The 26,279-nt window shown below is 38.6% G+C and overlaps 1 protein-coding gene across 4 annotated transcripts in view; it reads left to right on the plus strand.

The window, feature by feature from the left end:
- FRY (FRY microtubule binding protein) overlaps window positions 1–26,279 on the plus strand; it is a 448,961-nt gene that overhangs the window by 218,041 nt on the left and 204,641 nt on the right. For all 4 annotated transcript variants that reach the window (XM_055096587.2, XM_055096586.2, XM_034936539.3 and 1 more), the window contains one exon: window positions 13,246–13,445. In XM_055096587.2, the coding sequence (XP_054952562.1) occupies window positions 13,246–13,445 (200 nt within the window). The remainder of the gene's footprint in view (window positions 1–13,245; window positions 13,446–26,279) is intronic.

The raw sequence follows: 26,279 nt of genomic DNA on the forward strand, positions 1-26,279 counted from the left end.
GCTAGGATTACAAGCATGAGCCACAGCGCCCGACCAAAAAAATTTTTTAGAGAGAGTCTCACCCTGTTGCCCAGGCTGGAGTGCAGTGGCGCAATCATAGCTCACTGCAGTCTTGAATTCCTGGACTCAAGCGATCCTCCCGTCTCAGCCTCCCAGTAGCTAAGACTGCAGATGTGTGCTACCATGCTCAGCTAACCTTTAAATTTTTTTTTGGTAGAGATGGGGTCTCACTGTGTTGCCCAGGCTGTTTACAAACTCTTGGCCTCAAGTGATCGTCCTGTCTAGGCCTCCCAAAATGCTGGGGTTAGAGGCATAAGATAATGTGCCCAGCCCTTGTTTCTCTTTGTTAAAGTATTATGAATCAAATATAGACATCATTTCATTGAACCCCATATAATCAGTATGCATTCTAGGAAATATAGATATTTTCTCATCTACCCACAATACTATTATCACATCTAATAAAATTGACCGTAATTCTTTGCTATCACCTAATATCCAGTCCATACTCAAGTTTTTTATAATCCTAAAAGGTCTTTTAACAATTGGTTTGCTTAAATCGGGGTTCAAACAAGGTCCACGTATTACATTTGGTTGTTTTATCTCTTCCCTTGACCTGTAGAAACTAGTACAGTTTTCCTATAGAACGAACCTACTTCTGGATTAGCTATTTTGCTTCCTTATGGTGGTAACATTAACTTGTTCTGTATCTGCATTGTCTCTTGTGAATGCACATTAGCTGTAATGTTTTGAAAGCATGATGAATGTGGTCACAGGGCAATATATGGTTCCCCCTGGTCATAGGTTATACTCCAAAGTCATTTCTGTTCCATTACTATGATAGAATAGAACTCTGTCACTCCCAGGTATACATCCCTAACAGTTTTCAGTGTGTAGGTACAAGAACTCTGACCAATATATTGCCACAGGTTGGGGATTTTGAGAAAGCTTCTAGAGTCGGTGTTCTAAAGCCACTTCTTCAGCACCTTAATCATCATAACAAGTGCAGGTCTGTTTGTGTAAGATGTAGGATCTTTTTTTCTGTTTTAACAGGCACCAGACAGGTTCCTGCCTTCATTAGTCTTCTCATGGTAGGTGCAGTCATCTTTTAGTTTGTGTTGTCCTTCCAAGCAGCCGCTTTTTCTCCCAATTTACACAGCAACATGAGATCAGCATTCTTTCCAGAAACCCACTGGCTCCCAGTGGCCCTCAAAATAAAGTTCACACTCATTGGTTTGCCATTTAAGACCTTAGTTCTAATGCTAATAAGTATTTTAAAACCTACATTTTTACAGGACTTAAGAGTTTATTAAGTTTTTCATATATGCTCTTCTTTATTTCATCTAGCAAATACTGTATTATAGAATTGGTTGGGTTCAGGTCCACAAATATTAAGTGAGCACAGTTATTTACTTAATTGTGCCATGCACGGTGCTAAGTGCTGGTGATAAAGACAAGAGATAGTCTTGTTTTTGAGGACTCTGCAGTTCCTTGGTGAAGACAAATTTGAACAGATATACTAAGACCAAGGATGTGTGGTAGGAGGGTGACAGGAGGAGGGGGTAAGAAGAGACACTTGGCAGATGCCTCTCTGTACCTGCCATGCCATTCCATTTGCCCGAGTTGCCCCTTTCTCTTCCCTACCTATCAGAATCCTACCTATCCTTTAAGACCTGGGTCAAATGCCACCTATTCCACAGTGTCCACCTACTCTGTGGCCCAGAACAGAGACTAGGCCTAATGCGGGGTTAGGTTAGACACAAGTCAGACTTTCAGTTCGTTTTTTTTTCTTAATGTTAACAAAAGTCTTGAGTTTACAGGTAGGAATAAAGACAGGCTTCCCCACTGTCTGCCTGCAGTTTAGGGAGTTTCCAGGCTTAAAATTTAATGAAACCAGAGAAGTGAAGATACAACTGGAAAGGTCAGGATTATTTGTCAAGCTTTACTCTGTAGAGAGGATAGATGATAGAATCTCCCTAATTCATATAATTTAAGGGAAGGCAAGTGTTAACTGTTAAGTGTTTGAACTGCAGAGATTTTGAACAAATGATGTTTTCATACATTTTCAGTGCATACTTTTATATTTCATAGAATAGTAGAGGTTGAAAGGACAATCTAACCTAGACTCTTTAAGAATAACAGGTAAGGACGCTGAAGCCCAGTTGGTCCAAGTTCCTTCCCCAAGGTCACTGAGAGCCACATTAGAGCTTAGACCTTGGACTCTGAGTTCAGCGTTCTTTCCACTATATTTTACCTACAAAATGTTAACTTTGTTGGAGTTAATGAAGCCTATCAGTTTTTCTATAGGCAGATAAGATTAGAAACAATTTTATTAACTGATTAAATTGCCCTCCTTTTCCTTCCTATTTATTTCCATCAGTGGTGTCAGTGTGTGGTTCCAGGGCAGCAGCACCAGCATCACCTGGGGACTGGTTAGAAATGCAGACTCTCCAGTCTCACCCCAGACTCTGACACTGAATTGGGGTAAGAGGTGTCCAACCTTTCAGGTGACTGTGATGTGCTAAAGACTGAGCACCAGTAATTCAAATTGTAAGTCAGCAGATGTTTTTTTGAAGTTAAGATTTAAAAATTCAAGGTCTTGTCCAAATAATCTACACATTTTGAATTTGTAGAGTTCACATTAATGATATTTTGCGGCATGAAATGAGCAAGCAGAAGAAGAAATTAGAAAAGAGAAGAAAATGAAAAAAGGGAGGAGAGCCAGCAAAGGACACCTGAATGAGAGCAGTTGGTCACTTCTCTTAGGGAGAAAAAGGAAGTTGAAATTCAGGATTATCCTGCCTCTAGCAGGTTATTCGATCTCCTTTTGGTGAGAAAGGACCTTGAAATGTCAATGTAACCTCATCTTCCTTTGCGCACGGATCTTGGCAGACATTCTTTCAGGCTCTGATGACAGAACCTACTTTGAAAATCAGGGGAACGTCCATGTAATCGCATCTTAGCAGATGACAGACATTTATAAAGGAAATCACTGAAGTGTTACTGTCATATCTCTCAGATAAAATACTGGAAGGCAGAGGAAGACAGAAAAGAAAACAGGGCAGACACTTGATGCTAACTTTCTCTTTATTGAACTGCTTCACTCTCTCCAAGGTATTCAGTCTGGGGAGACCAGAGACAAAAATGGTTTTGAGAGAACATAGACTGAAGTAAGCAAAGAACTGTGCCTTTAAGTAGACTTGCTCCTTGTTAGGATAACAGGCAGTTAAAATTTATATCATCAACGTATCTAGGAAAGAATAGTCTTTAGGTCTTTCTAAGGTATGTGTGTCATTAATCAGATCTCATATATTTTTATGGATCCTCCATGTTCAATTCTTTTTTTTTTTTTTTTGAGACCGGGTCTCGCTCTGTCGCCCAGGCTGGAGCACAGTGGCCTGTTCTTGGCTCACTGCAAGCTCTGCCTGCCGGGTTCATGCCCATTCTCCTGCCTCAGCCTCCCAAGTAGCTGGGACTAGAAGCGCCCACCACCGCACCGGGCTATTTTTTTGTATTTTTAGTAGAGACGGGGTTTCACTGTGTTAGCCAGGATGGTCTCGATCTCCTGACCTCGTGATCCACCCGTCTCGACCTCCCAAAGTGCTGGGATTACAGGCATGAGCCACTGAGCCTGGCCCATATGTTCAATTCTTTTTTGTACTCCTAGTCTTTCCCAAAGTCCCTCTAATGGCTAAAAAGTGCATTTTCATTCATGAGGGCAGAGAACACAGAGGGAGAGACCTTCATGGCCTAAGGATATATTAGTCTTTCCGGAAAGTATACAACTATTCTAATCATAGGAAACCCCATTCTCCAAATTACAACGTTTATGTTGTATTTTGTCATACCCTGAAGTCCCAAAACTAGCTTACACCAGAGCAAAACCTATGGGTAAGGGGACAGTCTTCGACATAGGCAGCTGATTTGTTTTAAAAGACAGTCTGGGAATGGTGTGATACCACTATACCAGCGAATGAGGAATGGATACAGAAACTGTGGTATATACCTACAATGGAATATTATTCAGCCTTAACAAGGAAGGAAATCCTGCCATATGCAACAACACAGATGAACTTTGAAGACATTATGCTAAGTGAAGTAAACCAGTCACACAAGGACAAATGTTGCATGATTCCACTAATTTTTTTTATTATACTTTAAGTTCTAGGGTACATGTGCACAACGTGCAGGTTTGTTACATAGGTATACATGCGCCATGTTGGTTTGCTGCACCCATCAACTCGTCATTTACATTAGGTATTTCTCCTAATGCTATCCCTCCCCCAGCCCCCCACCCCCCGAGAGGCCCCGGTGTGTGATGTTCCCTGCCCTGTGTCCGTGTGTTCTCATTGTTCAATTCCCACCTATGAGTGAGAACATGCAGTGTTTGGTTTTCTGTCCTTGTGATAGTTTGCTTAGAATGATGGTTTCCACCGTCATCCATGTCCCTGCAAAGGACATGAACTCATCCTTTTTTGTGGCTGCATAGTATTCCATGGTGTATATGTGCCACATTTTCTTAATCCAGTCTATCATTGATGGACATTTGGGTTGGTTCCAAGGCTTTGCTATTGTGAATAGTGCCGCAGTAAACATACATGTGCATGTGTCCTTATAGTAGCATGATTTATAATCCTTTGGGTATATACCCAGTCATGGGATTGCTGGGTCAAATGGTATTTCTAGTTCTAGATCCTTGAGGAATCGCCACACTGTCTTTCTTCCAAATGGTTGAATTAATTTACAGTCCCACCAACAATGTAAAAGCGTTCCTATTTCTCCACATCCTCTCCAGCATCTGTTGTTTCCTGACTTTTTAATGATTGCCATTCTAACTGGCATGAGATGATATCTCATTATGGTTTTGATTTGCATTTCTCTGATGACCAGTGATGATGAGCATTTTTTCACGTCTGTTGGCCACATAAATGTCTTCTTTTGAGACGTGTCTGTTCATATCCTTTGCCCACTTTTTGATGGGGTTGTTTTTTTCTTGTAAGTTTGTTTAAGTTCTTTGTAGATTCTGGATATTAGCCCTTTGTCAGATGGGTAGATTGCAAAAATTTTGTCCTATTCTGTAGGTTGCCTGTTTACTCTGATAGTTTCTTTTGCTGTGCAGAAACTCTTTAGTTTAATTAGATCCCATTTGTCTATTTTGGCTTTTGTTGCCATTACTTTTGGTGTTTTAGTCATGAAGTCTTTGCCCATGCCTATGTCCTGAATGGTATTCCCTAGGTTTTCTTCTAGGGTTTTTATGGTGGCAGGTCTTACATTTAAGTCTTTACTCCATCTTGAATTAATTTTTGTATAAGGTGTAAGGAAGGGATCCAGTTTCAGCTTTCTACATATGGCTAGCCAGTTTTCCCAGCACCATTTATTAAATAGGGAATCCTTTCCCCATTTCTTGTTTTTGTCAGGTTTGTCAAAGATCAGATGGTTGTAGATGTGTGTTGTTATTTCTGAGGCCTCTGTTCTGTTCCATTGGTCTATATATCTATTTTGGTACCAGTACCATGATGTTTTGGTTACTGTAGCCTTGTAATATAGTTTGAAGTTAGGTAACATGCCTCCAGCTTTGTTCTTTTTGCTTAGGATTGTCTCGGCTATGTGGGCTCTTTTTTGGTTTCATATGAACTTTAAAGTAGTTTTTTCCAATTCTGTGAAGAAACTCATTGGTAGCTTGATGGGGATGACATTGAATCTATAAATTACCTTGTGCAATATGGCCATTTTCATGGATATTGATTCTTCCTATCCATGCGCATTGAATGTTCTTCCATTTGTTTGTGTCCTCTTTTATTTCGTTGAGCAGTGATTTGTAGTTCTCCTTGAAGAGGTCCTTCACATCCCTTGTAAGTTGGATTCCTAGGTATTTTATTCTCTTTGTAGCAATTGTGACTGGGAGTTCACTCATGATTTGGCTCTCTGTTTGTCTGTTATTGGTATATAGGAATGCTTGTGATTTTTGCACACTGATTTTGTATCCTGAGACTTTGCTGAAGTTGCTTATCATCTTAAGGAGATTTTGGGCTGAGACGATGGGGTTTTCTAAATATACAAGCATGATTCCATGTATATGCGGTATCTAAAATGGGTAGATTCATGGAACCCAAACATAGAATGGTGGTTGCCTGGGGCAGGGGGACAGGGAAATTGGGAGTTGCTAATCAGTGGATATAAAGTTTTAGTTAAGCAAAATGAATAAGCTCTAGTGATCTGCTATACAATTGTATGTATAGCCTAACAATAGTATATTATACACTTAAAAATTTGGTAAGAGAGTAGATCTTCTGTTAACAAAATAAAATAAAAATTTTTAAAAAAAACACAAAAATATATTTAAAAAATAAAAGACCGGGCGATATGGGAAGCTCACAAGATAACGTCATCACATTCATGGGTCAGATCCTGAGTTGACCACTCTGTAACCTTGGGCAAGTCCCTTAACCTCTCTGAATCTGCATGGTCTTATCTGTAAAAGGGAGATTAGCCTTCTAGGATTATTTTAAGAATTAAAGATACTAATTCGTCTGGAGATATCATGTAGATTCTGAAACTTGAAGGAACACAACGTGAGAACTGTAGGAGAATTAAAGTGTAAGTAAAAGGAGGAATGTATGTAATCCATAAAAATGGGAGGAATATTTCACATTATCAGAATTTTATGGAAATTAATCAGAAATTAATTAAGCTTGCCTTTGGTTATACTTTTCTTCCAATGCAAAAATTGTTTTTCGGTATTTTTTTTTTACATGATATTCTTTTCTTGGCCCACTTTAAAATAAGTAATTATTTAAGAATCATCTATCACTTCGTTAAGCAATCTTTTTGTGTTGCTGAAACTATTGATTTGTCTTATCCCAACATTTTTGATTTCTTAATATTCTTCAGAAGAAAATAATTCTTTCTGTCTTGTTTGGTTGTTTTCTTTTTCTTTTTATCCCAATTTACTTTACATGACTTTCAGGGTTTCTGGCCATTTGAGTACTTGCAGTACCTTTTTACATGCCATTTCTTAAATTCCCTCATACTTGCTTTAATGGACAATTTGTTATTGCTCTATACACAGAGTGACATGTTCGCAAAGAAGCTGCATCACCCTTTGTTTATGTTTTATGAAATGTTCCCGTACTGCTAGTAAACAAATTAAGTCTTAGGAGAAAAGGCATTTGAGAGGGAAAGTGTGATTCTAAAGAAAGATCCCAGCTCTTGTTTACTAACAGGGTTTGCCTTCAGAACTTGAAAAATGAATGAAGTATTGAGAACTGGCAGAAAGAATAATTTATGTACAACCATGAACAAAGAAATCTCATAATTTACTCCTTTGTTGAACGATAAGATTACATTGATCTCTATAAAGTTAAGTTGTTTAATCAGATCATCTTTCTAGGATGAGTACTACTTTTAATATTTGGTTACCACATATAATCCCAGGAGCACTTAAAAGAAAAAGGAAGCCATTTTTTATTTCAAATACTCTGGGTAAAATTCCAGTAATGGGAGCATCAGTAAAAGCAATGAGTGTTTTGAAAAATTAGCTCTGTGCTTGTCTGTCTTTGCAAGTTGGTGAAAAAGCAGGCCAAACATCTCTGCTTCCTGAGGAATGGAGTACTTTGTACAGGAAGATGGGAAAGCAGTGTGCTCATTGGGCATTTTAGTTCATGCCCTTCACAGGCTGGTTAAAATTCTCATCTCCACCGGAACTGGCACACAGATATGGGGCAGGCCAAATGCATGGATCAGGAAAACAGATTCTGCCCAAGCCATGTGTGCCTGGATTTTCTTAGACACCAAGAATACACACAGTGTTCATTCCTTCCTGCGGCAGCCCCAGACTGTAGCACCTGAATGCCTGTAGGCAGATAGAGAAGAGCAGGTCCCTCTAGCCACTTACTCTGTTTAATTTTTCCTTGTTCTTTTAGAATTTATTGTAGTCTGACAGTGTGGTATTTGTGTGTATGTGGGCGGGTGTATGTGTGTGTGTGTATATGCACATGAAATGCTGATTATGTTACCCCACCTCAGTACAACATAAGCTCCATTAGAGTAGGAACTATCACTTTGTTCACCAGTATCTTCCCAGTGCCTGGAACAGTGCCTGAAGCCTAGTCACTCATTAAATAAGTATTGGTTGAAATGAATGAGTAAGTCAGTGAACAATAGCTTCTAATGAAAGATGGTATTACTTCTCTGAAAATCTGATTGAGAAAACCAGTTGCTTTCCTGTAACATCTATGCCACCATTAGCCTCTAGGGCTCTTATATGAGGACGCTCATTTCATTTCAGTGTTATAATAAAAATGTAGCTGAACTATGAGCTGTGGAGGTGTTTATATTGGTGCTACCGTTAGGAGGGTAGTCTGTCCTGGAAATGTTGGTAACTTAGGGAAATTGTACTGAAGATTTAAACCAGCTAAGAGCAGCCAGCCTAAAAATTAAGCTATAAGTCAGTGAAGTTGGGGGAAAAATAGTCATGTTCAAAAAGATCATCAGTCTGAATAGATATGCAGTCCGAAATAGATTTAATAAACGGAAAATGAATGGGCCCCAAAAGTATAAAATAGACTTCTCATAATTTAAGGAATGGGCCCTGCTTAATATAAAAGATAGAGACCCAGTGAACACGGGAAAACACTTCCTGAAGTCATCCAACAAAATCAATTAGGAACAGAATTTGGAATAAAAATAATAAAAGAACATTAACAAAACTCATTTAAGACAAAAGAAGGCAATGGAGAAAAAAATTAGAACATGTTAAAACCAAGATTAAAATGTAAATGAGAAAATATAAAGAGAAGACAAATTTCAAACGGATTCAATAATTAGAAACCTAATTAATATATAAAAGTAATGCTCTTCTCCTCCACTCCACACCAGCCCCCACCACAGGAGCACTGGTTTGAATGACTTTTTAGAGAAATTGAGCTGTTATATGACGATAGAAAGGATGAAGGAAAGGAGAATAAAGGCAGATGGAGTTGGAGCTAAAAAATTCATCACATGGATGCCACTGAACCATACACTTGAAAAAGCCTAAGATGGTAAATTTTGTCTACTTTACCACAATTAAAAATAAATAAAAACAGATTTTAAAAAATTCATTATATGCAAAAAATTTTAATGGGGGTTTTTAATACAACAAATTAAGCAACAGGAACAATTGTTTCTTCAACAAGTATTTGGATGGGGAAGATGTGATAAAGATTCTGTCAGGATCCTTTCATTGGGAGAGATCCCTATTTCCAGAGACCTGGCATGAAGAGAAGGCTGACCCTTGGGGCAGCTGGATGGCACTGGCAGGCAGGGCCCAGACCAAGCCAGATGGAGGAGACCATACTGACCTGGACCCTGAAAGGTAGGAGGATTTGCTTGCAGGACTGGGTAAAAAGCAAGGAAAGCACCCCAGGTAGACAGAAGTTGATTCAGTCATGGCATTTGCAAATCTGGAAAATGGGGCCTCAGTATGGCTAGTACTGAATCCATGCTTTATTTTGTTTTTTTCAATCAAAAATAAATTTCAGTTAAAAATGAGACCTATGAAGGAATAGATTTAATTCTTGAGAGCTAAATTCTTAGAGGCAGCAAATTTTTCCCTTTTATACACCAAAAGTTTTTTTAGTTTTATCTTTTTGAAATGGTAACCTTTGGAAATTTATATTAGTCTTTTTCCCACCTTTTTTACCTTTCTGTGAGACTTAAGGTCATCATAATGAACATAAATTGTGACAGCAGTCAAAACCCTCAAGCCTGTGAGACTGTCATATTCAGCCAACTGCATTTTTAAGTTCTGGCAGCTTTCTAAATTATGCAATTTTGTTTCTTCTTTTGCTACTAGCATTTCTACCCATAGAAGTTACACCCGTCCCTTGTAATTTTCTGTTTCCAGACTACTGTGAATTTAGAAACTAGACAAATTATCTTATGTATAGATTAAGGGCAAGCAAATGCTGTGAGAGGGTCTGATGATTTTCTTTCTAATGATAATGCTCTAATATTTACACTAGTGTGGACTTTGTGACTCAAATTTGACTACTGGGGAACATGAGTTTCCTGGTCTGCACTATATTGTCACCAAATAACTCAAGTATTGAAAGGTGCCATGTCCTAATGTTTACTTTTGAAATTATCCTGAGGCTAGGATTTGCCATGAATTAATTAGGGTAGGATGAAGAGGGTTACTGAAACTTGGAAGTGGACCTAGTTCAAGTACACTTACCCCATTAACTTTCATGCATCTCCAGATGCCTAGGCTGATCTGTGTTTGGAACTCAGAATGATGAGTGACACACCACCTTGAATCATTTTCTGCTGTGGTACAGGGCTCTGCTGGGCTAGGATAGTTCCAGCTCAGTAAGGCTGTTCATATAGTTTTATCTTTTTCAATATCACGTTTGTATTCACAAAGATGTCTGGCTTTGAAGTACAGGTGAATAATATTTTTATGATAGCAGCGAATTGGCTCTTCAGCTGTTTAAATGGAGGATTTGTCTGAGAGGTTTTCTGGTATCTAAATTTCATCTCTCTAGTTCAAAATGCAGCCTTGCAGGAGGACTGTCAGAGGTCACTCTCGTGAAAATGTTTTCACTGTAGTTAAGACTTTTAGGCCCCAGAGTCATGCAATTATGGATCTTGTCTTGCAATAACTGTATATATTATATCAACCCAATTATTGCTGTCATCTAGAAATGGATCAAATCCTGTGGAAACCCAAAGATAATAAAAAGTCATACTCCAAATAGACATTTTAGGTTTATATCCCAGTCTCTGGTTCTGTGGCATGATGCCTTTGATACCTGAGGAAGATATCTTGAGACATTATGTCCTTCTCTAAGCTGGTATTGGGGAGGTGTCCTACTTCCACAAGGTGCCTGCACTGGGGAAGTAGGAGGTGAAGCAGAGGAGTGGCCAGGACCTCATTTTCATCACTTGATTTTCAGTATGCCCCTTTGGAATAAATAGTGCCTTTTAGTGCACTGCTTGCGGTACCATTTAATTAATGACTCTTCTATCACAACTACTGCATCCTTTCTTAAAAGACTCTGACATATTGCATCTCCTTATATAGTTCCTATTCCCAGGAATCCCTTTAAGACCTGCAGAAATAAAGTCAGGGAACATTTTCAGTTAGTTATTTAAGGAGATTTATTGAGTATTATCTGTGCAAAGAACTTTGTATGACATCTGGGAGTCTACAGTCTTATTAGGGAACTTTTAGGAGATATAGCTAGAAGAGTATATGGTTTAATTACAGGGCCGACCCTAGACAAAAACCTTGTCTCCAATCAATAATTACTTTACTTAGCAGCAGTCTATTGAGCCTTTCGTAGGTAATGTAGGATATACACGACAAAGCAAAACACCAAACAGTTTGGGTTAAATGTTCAACTCTTGTAAAGCAAACTGATCGGTGAGGACTGGCCTAGTGGAGGTAGGTGTTATGGAGATGAGAATAGAAGTGGCTCTGAAAGAAGAGGAGGAAGAGATGGGCAGAAAAGAATGGAAAGGAGCTGCAGAAAAGAAAGAAGGAAGAATAAGTGAAGCCAGTGTGCTCACAGGCCATTGAGGGCATCAGCAGGACTTGGGTGAGGGTGTGGAGGCAAACTACTAAAGGCCCTCAAAACCAGGCCAGGGTGCTGAGGCTGGATGATGGTAATTGAGAGCTATTGAAAGTTTTGAGCAGAAAAGTGTTATGATTAAAGCCATGCAAAAGAAAGATTAGTTTGATATGGAAAGCAGATGAAATAATGTCTGCAAAGAAGTTATTAAAATAATCTAGCCATAGGTCTCCAAGGGCCTGGATAGGATGCGGCCAGGGGGAATGGAGAGGAAACGAGATAATATGCAAGACGCTTTATTATATTTTTGTAATTGCGAGGCCATAGTCTTACAGTTTAGTGGTAGCTGAGATCTGGAAAGACCGTTCAGATGTAAGGGGCTCCTCAACTGTTATGTCAGGTTAAATGAATTACAGAGGAAGGGTAGGAAATGTGAGGGAGAGTCGTCTGTGTAACAATGGGGACATGTTTGTAATTTAATAAAATAAACAAAACGTTATATTGCTTCCTCAGAACTTGGCTTGAGACAGAAAGAAGGCAAGAGAAGCCTTACATTTATTTGTAGTTATGAAAAGAGTATCCAACTTTCATGGAGAAAGAACTTTGTTCAGCCTTTAATATTGATGACACCACCATTCTCTCGATATCCAATCCAGTGTCCAAACTGGAAACCCACTTTTTACTTGACTCTTTCCCTTAATCTCCATATCCAGTTACCCAAAGCTAAATACTTATGTTTAACTATATATTTCCTGTTCTCAGCATTCCCAGTGCCTCTATCCCAAGCCCACTTGCTCTTACGTTTCTTTCATTGGATATTAATAACTGACCATCTTACAAGGGCTTGTGTGGGAGGGGTGGTAGAATTTAACATATCAGTACTGTAAAAAGTAGAGACTTGAAACTGCATTTATGAATTCAAAAAAAGTTTAGCATCTAATTAAAACAGTGTCTGACTCTGTTGCATTCTGAACAGAGGCCACTCATCAGGAGCTTTAATAGCTGACTCTGTTGAAGATATAGTACTAGTGGGGAATCAACATATTTTATAAAGGAAGCACAGAGGTGTCTCAACTTGAGCCAAAGGGTGGTGAAAGTGAAAAGTTAAACCCAAACCTTGGATGGCAAACAGAGCACTGCCTGAGCCTCGTATCTTTCAAGAGGTGCGTCCCTTTCTGGAGCAAGAGCCAGCTTGGCTTCTGAAAATTGATTCTTGGAGACTTCTGGAAGGAATGACCCCAGAGTCCTTTCCATTATTAGAATGAAGCACAGAACACAGAGAGAGCTCTTGACCATGAGGAAAACCTGGACAAGAAATCACTTTTTTTCCCATATATGTTTTCTACCCATTTTCTAAATGGGACTGCTGTTTCCGTAGAACCAAAAAAATAAGCCAAAAACATCTTAAGTATTGTAAGATTGATCAGCTATATTATGAGCTTCCAATTTAATTTACCTAAAGCAATGTAGTGACTAGAATCTTGAGATGATCAAATATGGTATAACACAAACATAGTGTAATGAAAATAATAAAATTCTGACACCATTTCCAAAGAATAAGGCCAGGTTATAATATTAAGTGTGACTTTCTTGATATGATTCATATCCTGATATTTATGGTTTAACACAGTCCATCTGAATATTTATGACATTATTATCAGCCAGTAAGAATGCCCATTCTGTTTTTCAGCTTCTCCCGTTGGCAACGGTTACATCAAGCCTCCGGTTCCACCTGCTTCTGGCACGCACAGGGAGAAAGGGCCGCCAACCATGTTACCCATCAATGTGGACCCAGACAGTAAACCAGGAGAATATGTCCTCAAAAGTTTATTTGTCAACTTCACCACTCAGGCTGAACGCAAGATTCGTATCATTATGGCAGAGCCCCTGGTGAGTACATGCCGTGGAAACTGCCTCTTTGAAAATTCATCTGAATGCTGAATATACTAGATTTAAACACTATAACAAAAGATGGATTGCTTTTCCTCTGGTTTGTAAAGGTTCTTTAATATCATAGGTAATGTTTTAAAGATAATAGTTAGGTTCCCTGATCTAAGAGAAACAATTTGAGTGTTGAGGATTTTAAAACGATCTTCAGCAAATACTATTCAGTAGCATGCTTCACTGCTGCATTTTGGACTAAAAAGCATAATTTAACAAGAAGAAGTATCAAAGAAGTATCAATCACAGAAAAATTGTGTTCAGAGTCTCTGTGATATATATATATCTCATATATATATATATGGCAAAATCTTTTGTCCAGTTTTTAAAGTAGATGACAAGAAAAATCATTTTGTTCAGGTGGCTGTGTGGACTTCGAGTTTGAGAAGTTAAGGCCTTGGTACCATATTGTCAGAGAAATTGTTTTGATGAGTCGTTCAGAAATACCACTTCCATTTCTAAAACTTGGAAGACTATAAATTCTTGACTTACTTACCTTTAGTTCCCTCATTAGACACATGATGCCCTTGGATGTGAGGGTCTTCAGTTGCAGATGCTTCTGCTAGAAAATAAGGCAGGCATGAGTCTGCCTTACATTGATTGCTCTAATAGGACTCTAAAGAGCACTGAATCTCTCCAAAGGACAGTCAGGAAGGAAGGAAGCGCAATTGGTAGATTCAGATTACTTGTTTTCTAACCTTGGCAGGGCCACACACCATAAAAGAAAAGGAAAGGAATTCAGAGTGACACAGCTGTTTCTGTGAAGGGTGACTTTGTACCTCCTGTGAGGTTACTGGGGCAATAAGAAGATAATCAGAGGTTTGCTTTGCAGAATAATAACTTAAAATAATTAAATACAATATTCTTAAGCCTGCAATACACATCTCTGAAAATATGTAACAGATGATGCACATCATCTGTTAAAAATGACCCTTACAAGAATTACAACATAAGGTTTGGGAATCAGAATTCAAGAATGTTTGTTAAGTGTGTTTACCTGAAAGTTACAAACTTTGCACATTAAAATTTTTATTATATCAGTGGATGTTACATTTATCCATTCTGTTCATAAAGTTCTCTTCATTTATTGAATTTCCATAATTATGGGAAATGTTTCTTGCTTTTACAGTTTAAATCATCTAAACTCATCCTTACTACAGGACCTTTATTTCCATTCACTCATGTTTTTATGTTTCTGCTCCTCTTACTACTAATAATAGCTGATATCTGTGGTGTACTTACTATGTACTAGGCATTGTGCACAACTTATTACCTCCTTTAATCTTCACAATGACCTTAGGTAGATAGCATTTATTTCCTGCTTACAGATGGGGAAAGTTGGCACAGAGAAGGTTAAGTAAATACTCAAGGTCACACAGTGTTGATTTAAACTCAAACTAGGTGGCTTCAGAACCCACATCTGAACCCCTCTATACTTTATTGTCAGTCTTTGCATGGTCCTCTTCATGTAGAGGCACTGTTGCAGATACTGTTGCTAACTTCTTAAACCAACACAGGACTCTTCTGTAACTTGAGTCAGCCACCTCAAGTATCCAAAGTCCCATTGCCCAGAACAGGGCTGACCCTTGGAGCCTCCAACCCCTTGAGAGACACTGAGGCAGCCCAGACTCCTCCCCTGGTGGAGGGAGGGAAGCTACCTCCATTTCAGAGGATGTGGGTCAGTTTAAAGAGACAGTAGTGAGGCACAATAAAGATTCATTTCACCCTGTAGCCCTAGAAAAGTGCAAAAATGACAGGTCTAGTCCCTTTGAAATTGTGTGTCCTAATGCATTTTCCTGAGGAGCTGTGAAGTTGTACGAAAGTTCAAAGAGATGCTTACACAGCTAGGTCCTGACACCTTTTCAACCATCCATGTTTCCAAAATAATAGTTTACTGTTTTTTAAGAATTTGTGAAGTAAAATAGTTTGGATTTAACATTTTCCCTCTTAACTCAGGTTGGAATTTGTTTGCGTGGAGTTTGTTTTTTCTTCTTGGAATAAGGATTAGATCTGAAAAATGTACATGTGCCATAGCATTCTTTTAATAGAAGTAGACATTTTTGTTCCTCTCTATGAAACAACTAAAATGTCCCCAAACAAGAAAAAAATTTTAAAGTGTAAGTTCTTGTCATAAGGAAATCTTCCTTATGTGCTTAGAGTGAGGGATTCTTCTGGGTGTTGATGGCCAACAAGACACACTTGATGTTTTTAGCTGAAGAGATGAATCTAATCAGTTTTAGTATTATTGTTTTTTATAAAAAGAGACTTTTTTGCTCTATCACCCAGACCTCAGTGCAGTGGCGCAATTTTGGCTCACCACAACCTCGGCTTCCCGGGTTCAATTAATTCTTGTGCCTCAGCTTCCTTAGTAGCTAGGACTATAAGCGTGCGCCACCACACCCAGCTAATTTTTATATTTTTAGTAGAGACGGAGTTTCACCATGTTGGCCAGCCTGGTCTCGAACTCATGACCTCAGGTGATCCTCCCGTCTTGGCCTCCCAAAGTGCTGGGATTACAGGCGTGAGCCACTACCTCTGGCCTTTTTATTCCCCTTTGATTTTTTGGCAGAAATGTAAGCTTCTGTGTCATATTCTTTTCTTGTCTGCTGAAAAATGCTTAGTAATTTTCTGTCCTTATTTTTGCCTACTTGTAGGCCAGCAAATGTGAATGGATTCAGAGGCTTGTCAGCTGATTCTAGAAGTGTGAATGTGCATTTGGCATTTTGTCCTGTAGCTGCAACAAGAGGTGTTATTTTTGATGTATGTAGAGTACACTTAAGGTGAATTCTATTAAATGTCCTCTACTATTTCTCTTGTTGAGTTAGCTTCTTTTCCAAAGACATTGAATGCTTTAAAACCCTGAATTTATGTGGGTTTGTATCAAATCACAAAATTGTATTCTATTATTCTTAACTAAATACGACTTGTACGGGGATGGCAAAGGTAATTTTCAAAAACTTGGAAGTAAAGATTTACTATTTGGGGGACTACTCAGGAATCTGTATTTTTCAGTTTTATTTTTAAAAGACTAACTCGGAATTTCACACCCATTAGCTTGTGTGGAGCAGATTATGTACAACTTTAAATTAAAGCGTAAGGTTTTATTTATGACTTTGCAATATCCAGATAGCTAACTTTAAAAAAAAAAAAACAGGAAATAAAAATGTTCCACAAAACAAATTTTAGATTTGTTTCTTTGTAAATATCTTTCTCTTGTTCTGCAGAATGGCTCTTTGTACCCAAAAGATGCTCAGGTCATATTCATGAATATTTATGGATAAGTCAATAATTTTATTCTATTTTTATTGCTTCATGGGGACATTTAATAGCATTTGTTCTTGTCCAGTCTTATCATTATTTCACCTTTCCCAAGCAAAGTGTTCTAAACAAGCTAATGGGGTCATCTGTGTCTCTTTTATATTTTTATTTCCAAAGATAAAAACTGCAGAAAATAAATAATGGATACAATTCCTTCTTGCATCCTCCTCCTTCCCTCTGAACTCAGTTTTCTTCTTCCCAAAGTGAATCTTTTTCAGTTCTTTAAGTAAGAATCAGTGGGTGGTAAATTACTCAGTCTTGTTCATCTGAATGTCTTTATTTCTCCCTCATTTATCAGTGATGGTTCAGCTGGGAATAGAATTCTACGTTGAAATTCATTCTCCCTCTGACATTTGAATCTTTATTTCACTGTGTTGCCTTATCATTGCTGTTGAAAAGTCTGTCGTGAATTTGTTATTTCTTTGTGGGTTCTTTACTTTTTTCCCTGTTTACTTTTATAGTTTTTTTCTTTGTCTTTGGTATTCTGAAGTTTCACTACACTGTGTTTGGATGTGCATTTATTTTTATTTTCTTGTTTGAGACTCTTGTGCTTCTTAAATTGAGGATTTATATCTTTTCATCAATTCTGGAAAACTCTTAACTATTAATTATATGAATGTCATCATTTTTCCATTTTCCCTCTTCTCTTTTTCTGGTACTTCTATTTGATGTAAATTGGACTTTCTTATGCTACATTGCATATCTTTTTACCCATCTTTTATTATTCTACCTCTTTGTCTCTTCTGCATTCTGAGTAGTTTTTTCAGATCTGTCTTCCAATTCATTAATGTTCTCTTAGGCTATATAATCTGTTTTACCTACCTATTGAGAATTTTAATTTTGATGACTATATATTTTATTCCTGGAAGTGCTATTTAGTTCTCTTTGAAAGTCTACTTAGGCTTCTTATTTTCGTTGTATTTTGTTTCTTTTTTAAGATTACAACTTTGCTTTTATGTCTTCAATCACCTTGAATGTGTCTTTATTGTTCTGTTATAACACTACTTGTTGTGTCTGCTAACTCTTCTGTTTGTTGTGCCTGCTAATTCTTGCCCATGATGGATTTCTTTTTATGTACTTTGAAATTTTTTGTTGTGAATTCTTTCATTGAGCCTCTTTTTCTGTGAGTTTTCCTTGCATCCACGGTTGTGAGAGTGTTTCTCCAGCACGGTTTTGCTTTTGCCCCTTCTGTTGCCCAGAGTTATTGCTGTCCGGGGCCAAATATCTGGTTACTTTCTGCACCTAGAAGATGACACAACTGTATATCTCAAACTTGTAAGACTTTGGCCTGTGGTTTCAAATTCTTGGATGTGAATTTTTTTTTCTTGTTATTTTACATAGAACTCAACCAGAGACCACTGGGAACATCGTTTCATCTTCTTTTAATGGTGCATAGATTTTTCCCTAGTCCATTGTTTAGGACCAGACTTTATGTAAGGCATCTTATTTTCTATGTCCCACCTCTCAGGGCCCACATCACTGTTTCCTATCCCCCAGTGGACAATAAAGAAAGCCTCTAGGATAATGAAACAAACAGTCCTCTCCCTGGATAGCTACTATGCTACCTCACTCCCTCCTGTTTTTCCTTTCCCTTTTCCTTTCTTGTGAACTCATTTCTATACCTTTTTTTAAAACAAAAATGTTATATTTCATTCAATATTTCCAAGCACTTACTCCATGTGAGCTTTTGGGTTATCTGAGCCCATCGTCCTGCCTGTGTCCTCTGCAGAATTCTCAGTTTGCTTCCCATGCAGATAAAGCCAGAGTTGGCCTTTGCTCTGTGAAGCTCATGGTGAGGTGGGGTGTCCTCAAGGTGAGTAAAAGGAAGAATAAGGGGCCTGTCACCAATTTTTCCTCCTCTGATCTCATCTGTGAATCTCCTCTAAATACAACCCTGTCCATTAAATTTCTTGCACAAAACTTTCATTTCATTCTTTTTCACTCCTTGATTTGGCCCAAACTGATCTTACTCCCACCACATACCTTTATGAACCCAGGTTTCTTGTCTGCCACCATGCGTTTATGCATGCTGACCCCTCTTCCTGGAATGCCACTCAGCTTCTCATTCTGCCTACCCTTTTTAAGGCCCAATCCAAAATCTCATCATCTGAAAAGCTTGGCTTGATTTCTTCCCTGCTATCTCCACACAATCATGCTTATGATAAAACAACTTATACGTATCTGCAATTCTTTACTTTATCTAAGCTACTGTATCATTCTGTCTTGCAAACTATTCTGTCCTCATTGAATTAGAGTAATTAGTATAGACTAAACTAGTAAATACCAGAGTATATTACAAGTTTTAAGGGTAAACATTTTATGATACTTTCAGTTGTGCATGTGCATACCAGATCATAGTGTATTTTTTGTTGTGGTGGGGTAGGGGCAGAGATTTTCTCTTAAGTTGAAGAAGCAATGTGTTAGCCTGTAAGTTCCTTGGAGGCAATATCTGTGTGGGATGCATCTTGACACATACACACATGCAAACACACACACACACATATCCCATGTCCCCATGTTTAGGACAGTGTTTGCGTATCATAGACAGTAAATGTTTTTTGAATGAATGAATGAAACATTAATATAATAGCTTGAAAAGAATGTCTTTATTGGAACCTGTGTGTTTCCAGAGGTCACCTTGCCAACTCTAAACTAATAAACTAATAATAATAGATTTTGTTCTGTTCTTTGCACAGATGAATGCCCTAAAATGTGCTGAGTACAAGAGGCATTGATTCTCAGCCTCCTATTTTCAGGCATCTAAGGATACCTCTTTATTCATTGATATGGTCACCTTCTCCTCACACTGACTCCAGCAACAGGTGACTCTTAGTGATCAGACACAGTATCAGAATATATGCTCTCATTCTCTATGAGTCTGTCTATATAGCATCTATTACTGTAGTCACAGGCAATTACCTTCTCAGTAAGCTCTTTCCAAAAACAAGACTCTCCAGTTTTTCTGAATTCAAGTGCTGCTATCAATTTTGACTTTGTAGATCGAATGGACAAAAGAGATAAAGTTAAAGACAAAACAGCTTTTCATTCTGACTGATCCAGATTTGACTCCTGCTTCCACCTCTTTAGTGTTGTGTGACCTTGGACCAGCCAGTCAACCTCCTTTTTTTCTCATTTGCAAAATGGAAGTAACAGTACCCAGCTCATAGGGTGGTTGAGAGGATTAGAGGGAGTGTGTGGAGCCCCTGATACACTCCTGAGCATGTAGGAGATGCTCATTTGTCCTCATCACCACCCTCCTCATTATCGTCATTGGAGGGCTGAGATGAATTTCTGGTATATTTCCTCAGAAGTCAGCCTGGTGCTTCCTCTCTTTGTGTTCACGCAAACATAATGGAGGCTTGAGCAGGGGACTTGACTGTCTGCTGTTGCCATTTATCAATACTGTCAGGTGCCTGTCCTGAGCTCTGCCATGGCATTGACAGAGGCACAACCACAGCTCCTTTCAGCAGACCTGGTCTTGGCCCTCCCGGTGCTCATGCTTTGGGAGATGACAGAGGCAAACAAAGTACTTAAGAGAAGACAACATCCCCAACGATCTCACTGTATTTCCAGCAAAATACTTGAGGCCTACCCAGGTGTGAATTGTGAAGACCTAGGCAGTAAAACCAGGGATTTGAGGTAAGTCTGCCTCTGAGGGTTTTCAAAGGCTTTCAAAGAGGAAATTTCATTGGTTCTTGAGAGTAGGGGTCTCAGAAAAAAATAAGAACCGCATAATGGCCAGGCAGCCCAAAATATGAAAGGCTGGATTACTCAGCTAAGTAAACCAAGTTTAGAAAATTTCAAGAATTTTCAATCACACTTCTTAGGCTTTTGTCCACGCCCCTCCCTATAACTTGACCAATACACAAGAAAATTGGTTTTTTATTATAGCCCTGCCACTAACCTGTGCTTCTGGCAAAGTCACTTACGTGTGATCTGTCATTGTTTTCTCGTCTATGAAAGGATAGCAGCCAGGCCGTTTTCACTCTAGTGTATAAAACAAATGAAATAAAAGCAGCATTCACTCTCAAACCCCTGGGTTTAAACTCTTAAGTTCCCTGGGTTTAAATCCCTGGGTTTAAACTCACTTATTAGTGAGTCTATCCAGGTTTAATCTCCCATTGTCCCTTCCAGGAGCTGCAGTGGAAGCTAAATTGGGGATTGGGCCAGGAATTCCATCTGGATCTAGTCTATCAGCATAAAATGTCAACGGTAAGAAGAAAAAGAAATTCTAACTTGCCTGACAAAGAATTACTCAGAAAGAAAGTAATTTACTGTGTTTTGATTTTGAAACCTGGAAAAACGAAAAGTTTTTTTTTAAGTCCACTTGACTTAAAAAAAAAGCTAACTTTAATCTTGTCCTTCAGCAGAGACTAAGAATGAGAGCTGTGCTTATCTTCATCCAACACCCTGGAATTCAAAAACACTTTTTATGATGAAAGATGAGTGAAAATGGGGATTTTCATTATTGAGATTGCTTGAGCCTTAGTAGCCTTGTTCACAAAATAGTTAACGGACAAGATGCAGGCAGGATATTTTAGACATTGCCCCTGTGCTGAGTTAGGAGCACAGGTGTGGGCTGACAAACAGAGTGATAATTCATAAAGGTGCTAACTGTGTCATGCTGGAATGGAGGCTTAAAAATAATAGAACATGATCTAGCTGGTTTGCTAACATGAAAGAAGTAAACTCAAAGTAACACAAACTATTTTCTTGGGGTACCCAGTCTGAAGAATCCAGGATGCCAAACTCTATTGCATCACACATCATGAATCTGTAATGAAATATGTCATGCTTAAGAACAAACCTGTAGGAACATCAGTCATGGCCAGCCGGCACAAACACTGAAAGGCCAGGCAATTAGCTAATGACAGCATTACTGCTTGCTAGTGTTGTTCCAGGTTCAGGCAGTAACGTTGTTGACATACCTTTGTTCCTTGGCCCAGAGTCTGAGGCTTCCAACTCCTCCTGTGTGTTGATGTTACAAAGCTGGCATCAGGACAACTCTCCTGTTACCCCTGAAGTTAAGTAGGACACTGGTGGCCCACCACCAACAGATGGTATATGATGAATGGTTCTGGTCATTTTGATGAATGGGACTGTGGGTCTAAGTAAGCAAGTCCTTTGGCAAGTGACATACATACTCGTCCCAGCTTCCTCTTGTGATTTTAGACCATATCTGATGAGAAGTAAGAGACTGAACTTAGGATACACCCTATTTTTAGGTGTAAAAGAGGTTTTTTCACCTCTGGGCCATCTAGAGATTGAACATTCATCCATAGTCTTGTATTTCATTCATTCACATGAGTGATGTGTGTGCAGACTTCTAGATATCAGAAAATTTCAGATCCTTTCATCCGGAACCCTTTTTAATATTTTAGTAATTTATGAATTGGGAAATTCTGCTGTGCTAAAGGACAGAATGACTACCTCTAATTAAGTTTGGATCTTTATATGGCAGATCTTCATAAAATTGATTGTAATTAATCATCTTCATAGGCTTATCACCATTTACTAACCTCAGCCATATGATATTTCATAATATTTTATCATGCCCATTTGCAAGTTGGTTGTTTTTCTGCACTGCTCTACATGCCAATCTTCCTATACTAAGCAAAGGTTACATGTCTGTTGACTAAGGATGTGTAAATAGCAGAAATGCCAGCCTTAATGTCTTTCTGCACTGTGGATTCCAGTCAGCTTCCCAGAAGGATAATCAGCTAGTCTTGTTGGTCAAACTCCTCTTTAAATAGAGGCTGCTGTTGCTTCAACAGACCAAATAAGGGAAATATAGAGTAAATGTAATTTCATGTAGCTCCCTGTTGAGTGTAGTGATAGAATCAAAGCAATGCTGTCCTGAAAAGAGACTAAAACATTGCTGGTCAGATAGGGAATATTTATATCACACTTGACAACATACTGGCTAGTTTTCAAATTATAAATAAATAACTTTTAAAATAGCTGTTTCTTAGCAAAACAGCTTAGCCTGGAACGTCCCTTAAATAATCTATAAAGATATTCACCAAAAACTTGAAAATTCACCCTAACCCAGAAACATAGCATTGTTAGTAGCTAAAAAGATTCAATTTAACTGCTGAATGAGGTGATCTTTCAGATGAGCTCATAAGTTTGTTTTCTTTATTATGAGTATGCTTGGAGACATGTAGATGAAACACATTTCTTCTGTGGCTCCTAAATGGAACTTTTTCAGATGTGAAATGAAATTTAATACACCACCATAGTAAAAGTTTGATTGAACCTTATAGCAAATAAATGATGTGAAAATATCACCAGGTAATAAAAAATATCAGAGGGCTTTTTACTTCAATTTAATAGTATCCAATTCAATTCATTCATGGATAAGGCCATAATTTTTATTTTTATTTTTATTTCTGGTGACTTTATGAAGAGATTATCGAAGTTTCCTTTTTTTGAGAATACAAAACCAGACAAAGGTAGTTCCTCATTTTCGGTCTAGTTTTTCTGATGATATGTTCTTTGTACTATTTACAAAGACATCCTTTCTAATACAAACAAAAGATCATCTGGAAGTATATGTTTTAGAGTGACAGAAAATACCAATAAAAATACATTCAATAATAATGGCATAATACCAAGTAACAATGGCTCATTCTTAAGGTCACTGTGATGTAATATTGCTGTGTTTCCACACAACATTTTGCATTTTGACATTCCTGAAAATCATCAGTACAGTTTTCAGCAATAGCAAGTTTTACTATAGCATTGTAGCAATTTTAACCGGCACAAATTTTGATTTCTACGGTCATGCTAACAATAAGACTTGTTTTATTAGGTATTTTTACTGTTGCTTACATACATATCTAGTATATTCTGACTTTTAAAATTTCTTAAAACACAATATTCTATTTGATAATATTTCCTGATGCTTTTGGGAATTTCTACTCAATTCCTAAGTTGTAATCACATAAGTTGAAGGCAGGGGGGTTGGAATATTCCTGTAGGCTTTCCCAAGATGATTCACCCATGAAGAATGCGAACATTCAAGGAAAAAAGACTATGCAGGCCACAGAGAAGGAATGTCTGGTGGGCACAGTGGCTCACACCTGTAATCCCAGCACCTTGGGAGGCTGAGGTGGGAAAATTGTTTGAGTCCAGGAGTTTGAGACCAGCCTGTGCAACGTGGTGAGACCCCCCATCTCTATCTACAAAAAAATAAAAACAAAAAAATTAGCCAGGCGTGGTGGCACTTGCCTGTGCTTCCAGAGGCTGAGGTGGGAGGACCATTTGAATGAGGCTGCAGTAAGCCGTGTTAACACCACTGCTCTCCACTCCAGCCTAAGTGACAGAGTGAGACCTTGTCTCCAAAAAAAGAAAAAAAGAAGAAGGAATGTCTAAGAAGTAGGAGGAGAACAGATGGGAGGTGGAGGGCAATTCAAGTGGAAAGAAGGGAGTGAACATTGCAGCTAAAAGATCCAGCATGAAAAATGGCCACCAGATTTGCCATTTGGAAAGTTACTGGGGTCCCTAGGGAGACTAATTTTAGTGGTGAAAGAAAGGCCAGATTGCAAGTAGTTGAAGACATTTTGAATAGGAGAGGAAAGAAAGACAGGAAGTGTAGACCACCCATTGGAGAACTGAATATGAGAAGAGGGTTAGAAAGGAAACCACAGCCGGGCGCCTTGGCTCATGCCTGTAATCCCAGCACTTTGGGAGGCCGAGGCGGGTGGATCACGAGGTCAGGAGATCAAGACCATCCTGGCTAACACGGTGGAACCCCGTCTCTACTAAAAATATAAAAAATTAGCCAGGCGTGGTGGTGGGCGCCTGTAGTCCCAACTACTCGGGAGGCTGAGGCGGGAGAATGGCGTGAACCCGGAAGTCGGAGGTTGCAGTGAGCCGAGGTGGCACCACTGCACTCTAGCAGCCTGGGCGACAGAGCTAGACTCCATCTCAAAAAAAAAAAAAAAAAAAAAAGGAAACCACAGCCAGAGGTGGATGTGTGGTCAAGGCAGGCACTACGATGAAAAGGTTTAAGCATGTTGATAGCTGAGAGAAAGACCGAAGAGAAGGGAAGGGTGGAAGACAGGGGTCACTGAGGAGCTGGCTGATGGAGCCATGTCCTGAAGGAGACAGGAAAACATCCATCCACACACACTGTAGTAGACACTGAAAGTCTACTGAGTGAACATAACATGCACAGTTAGAGGGGTATATTGGGACAAATAAAATTTAAAAGACCAACAAAATAGAAAGTTACCCAGAAACAAACAAATGAAGGTTGTATCTTACATTTCTTAGTAGCTGCTGTAGTTCTTTTTTTTTCTTTTTTAAAGAATGCCTATGAGAGCTGCTCTTTTGTTCAATTAAAATGAAGATTAACTTTGTAGCTGAATTTAATTGAAGTTTCTCTTCCACTGTTCAAATAATGGATTTGTACTTAGGATTGTTAAATGTGGCAGAGAAATAGGCTCCACTGAAATGAGCAAAACCACTGCAAATAGGACAGATTATCTCAAGAGATTTTGCTTAAAAAAAAAGTGCCAACATATTCTTCCAGATTTACATCTGCCTTCAGTTTTCATAGCATAGGGTACTCGGCAGCATCTTACCTGATAGTACCTTGGATTTATTTGTGCTGTGTCTTCTGTATCATTCTCTTTTGTTTCTTTTTCCCCAGTATTTTAGGTGAAAGGCAGCATTTATTATTTCGCTTAAGAAAATTCATTTTAATAACTAAATGGAATAAAAGGGGAGAAGTTTTGTCAGGGTTTTGACTATTTCTCATTAGTTATTAGAAACCTACTCAGGATGTCATAGGGTGATGTCCATTTTTACAAACTGAGGCAGGTTATCAAGGGGACTAAGTCTTCCACCAGAAGTCCAGTGATCCATGCAGTCAGTCAATTGACATGACCAGAGTACATCTTCAAGATTAATCACACCAGTGGGGCGCCGATTACCCGTCATGATGGGGAAGTCATTTGGGGAGTAATGGTCAGTATTCAGAACTGTGAGTCTTCAGGCTCACTCTTTAGATGTTTTTCCAAACTTGAGTCAAAGTTGGCACAAATGAGATCTGATGAGACAAAGATGTCAGACATGAAAACATTTGGGACCCCGTTATTCTTTGGTTCATACGAAGTAGAGTGCCTGCGGCTGGGTGTAGATAGTTCTGAACAAAATGCTTTGGTGCATTTTCACAGTTGGGTCCACAGCTCTCTACTGTGAAGGGTGCCACCACATGGGGTGAGGAAGCTCACCACTAGGCATCTTCCCGTGTTCTGGTGAAGAAGAGAGATCCTAATGGTGGTAGTTCCATTCTGAAATTCTTTATTAACCACTAAGACCAGACATTTATATTATAAAATTTCACTGCTGCTGATATCAAAACCCTCAACTGATTATGTGTATCCTCATTTTTTCTAAAAGATAACTGAAGCTTAGAGAAGTTAAGAAAGGGCCATAAGTTGTGAGGACCTAGGA

Source organism: Pan paniscus, chromosome 14, assembly GCF_029289425.2.
Source record: "Pan paniscus chromosome 14, NHGRI_mPanPan1-v2.0_pri, whole genome shotgun sequence".
Lineage (NCBI taxonomy): Eukaryota > Metazoa > Chordata > Mammalia > Primates > Hominidae > Pan > Pan paniscus.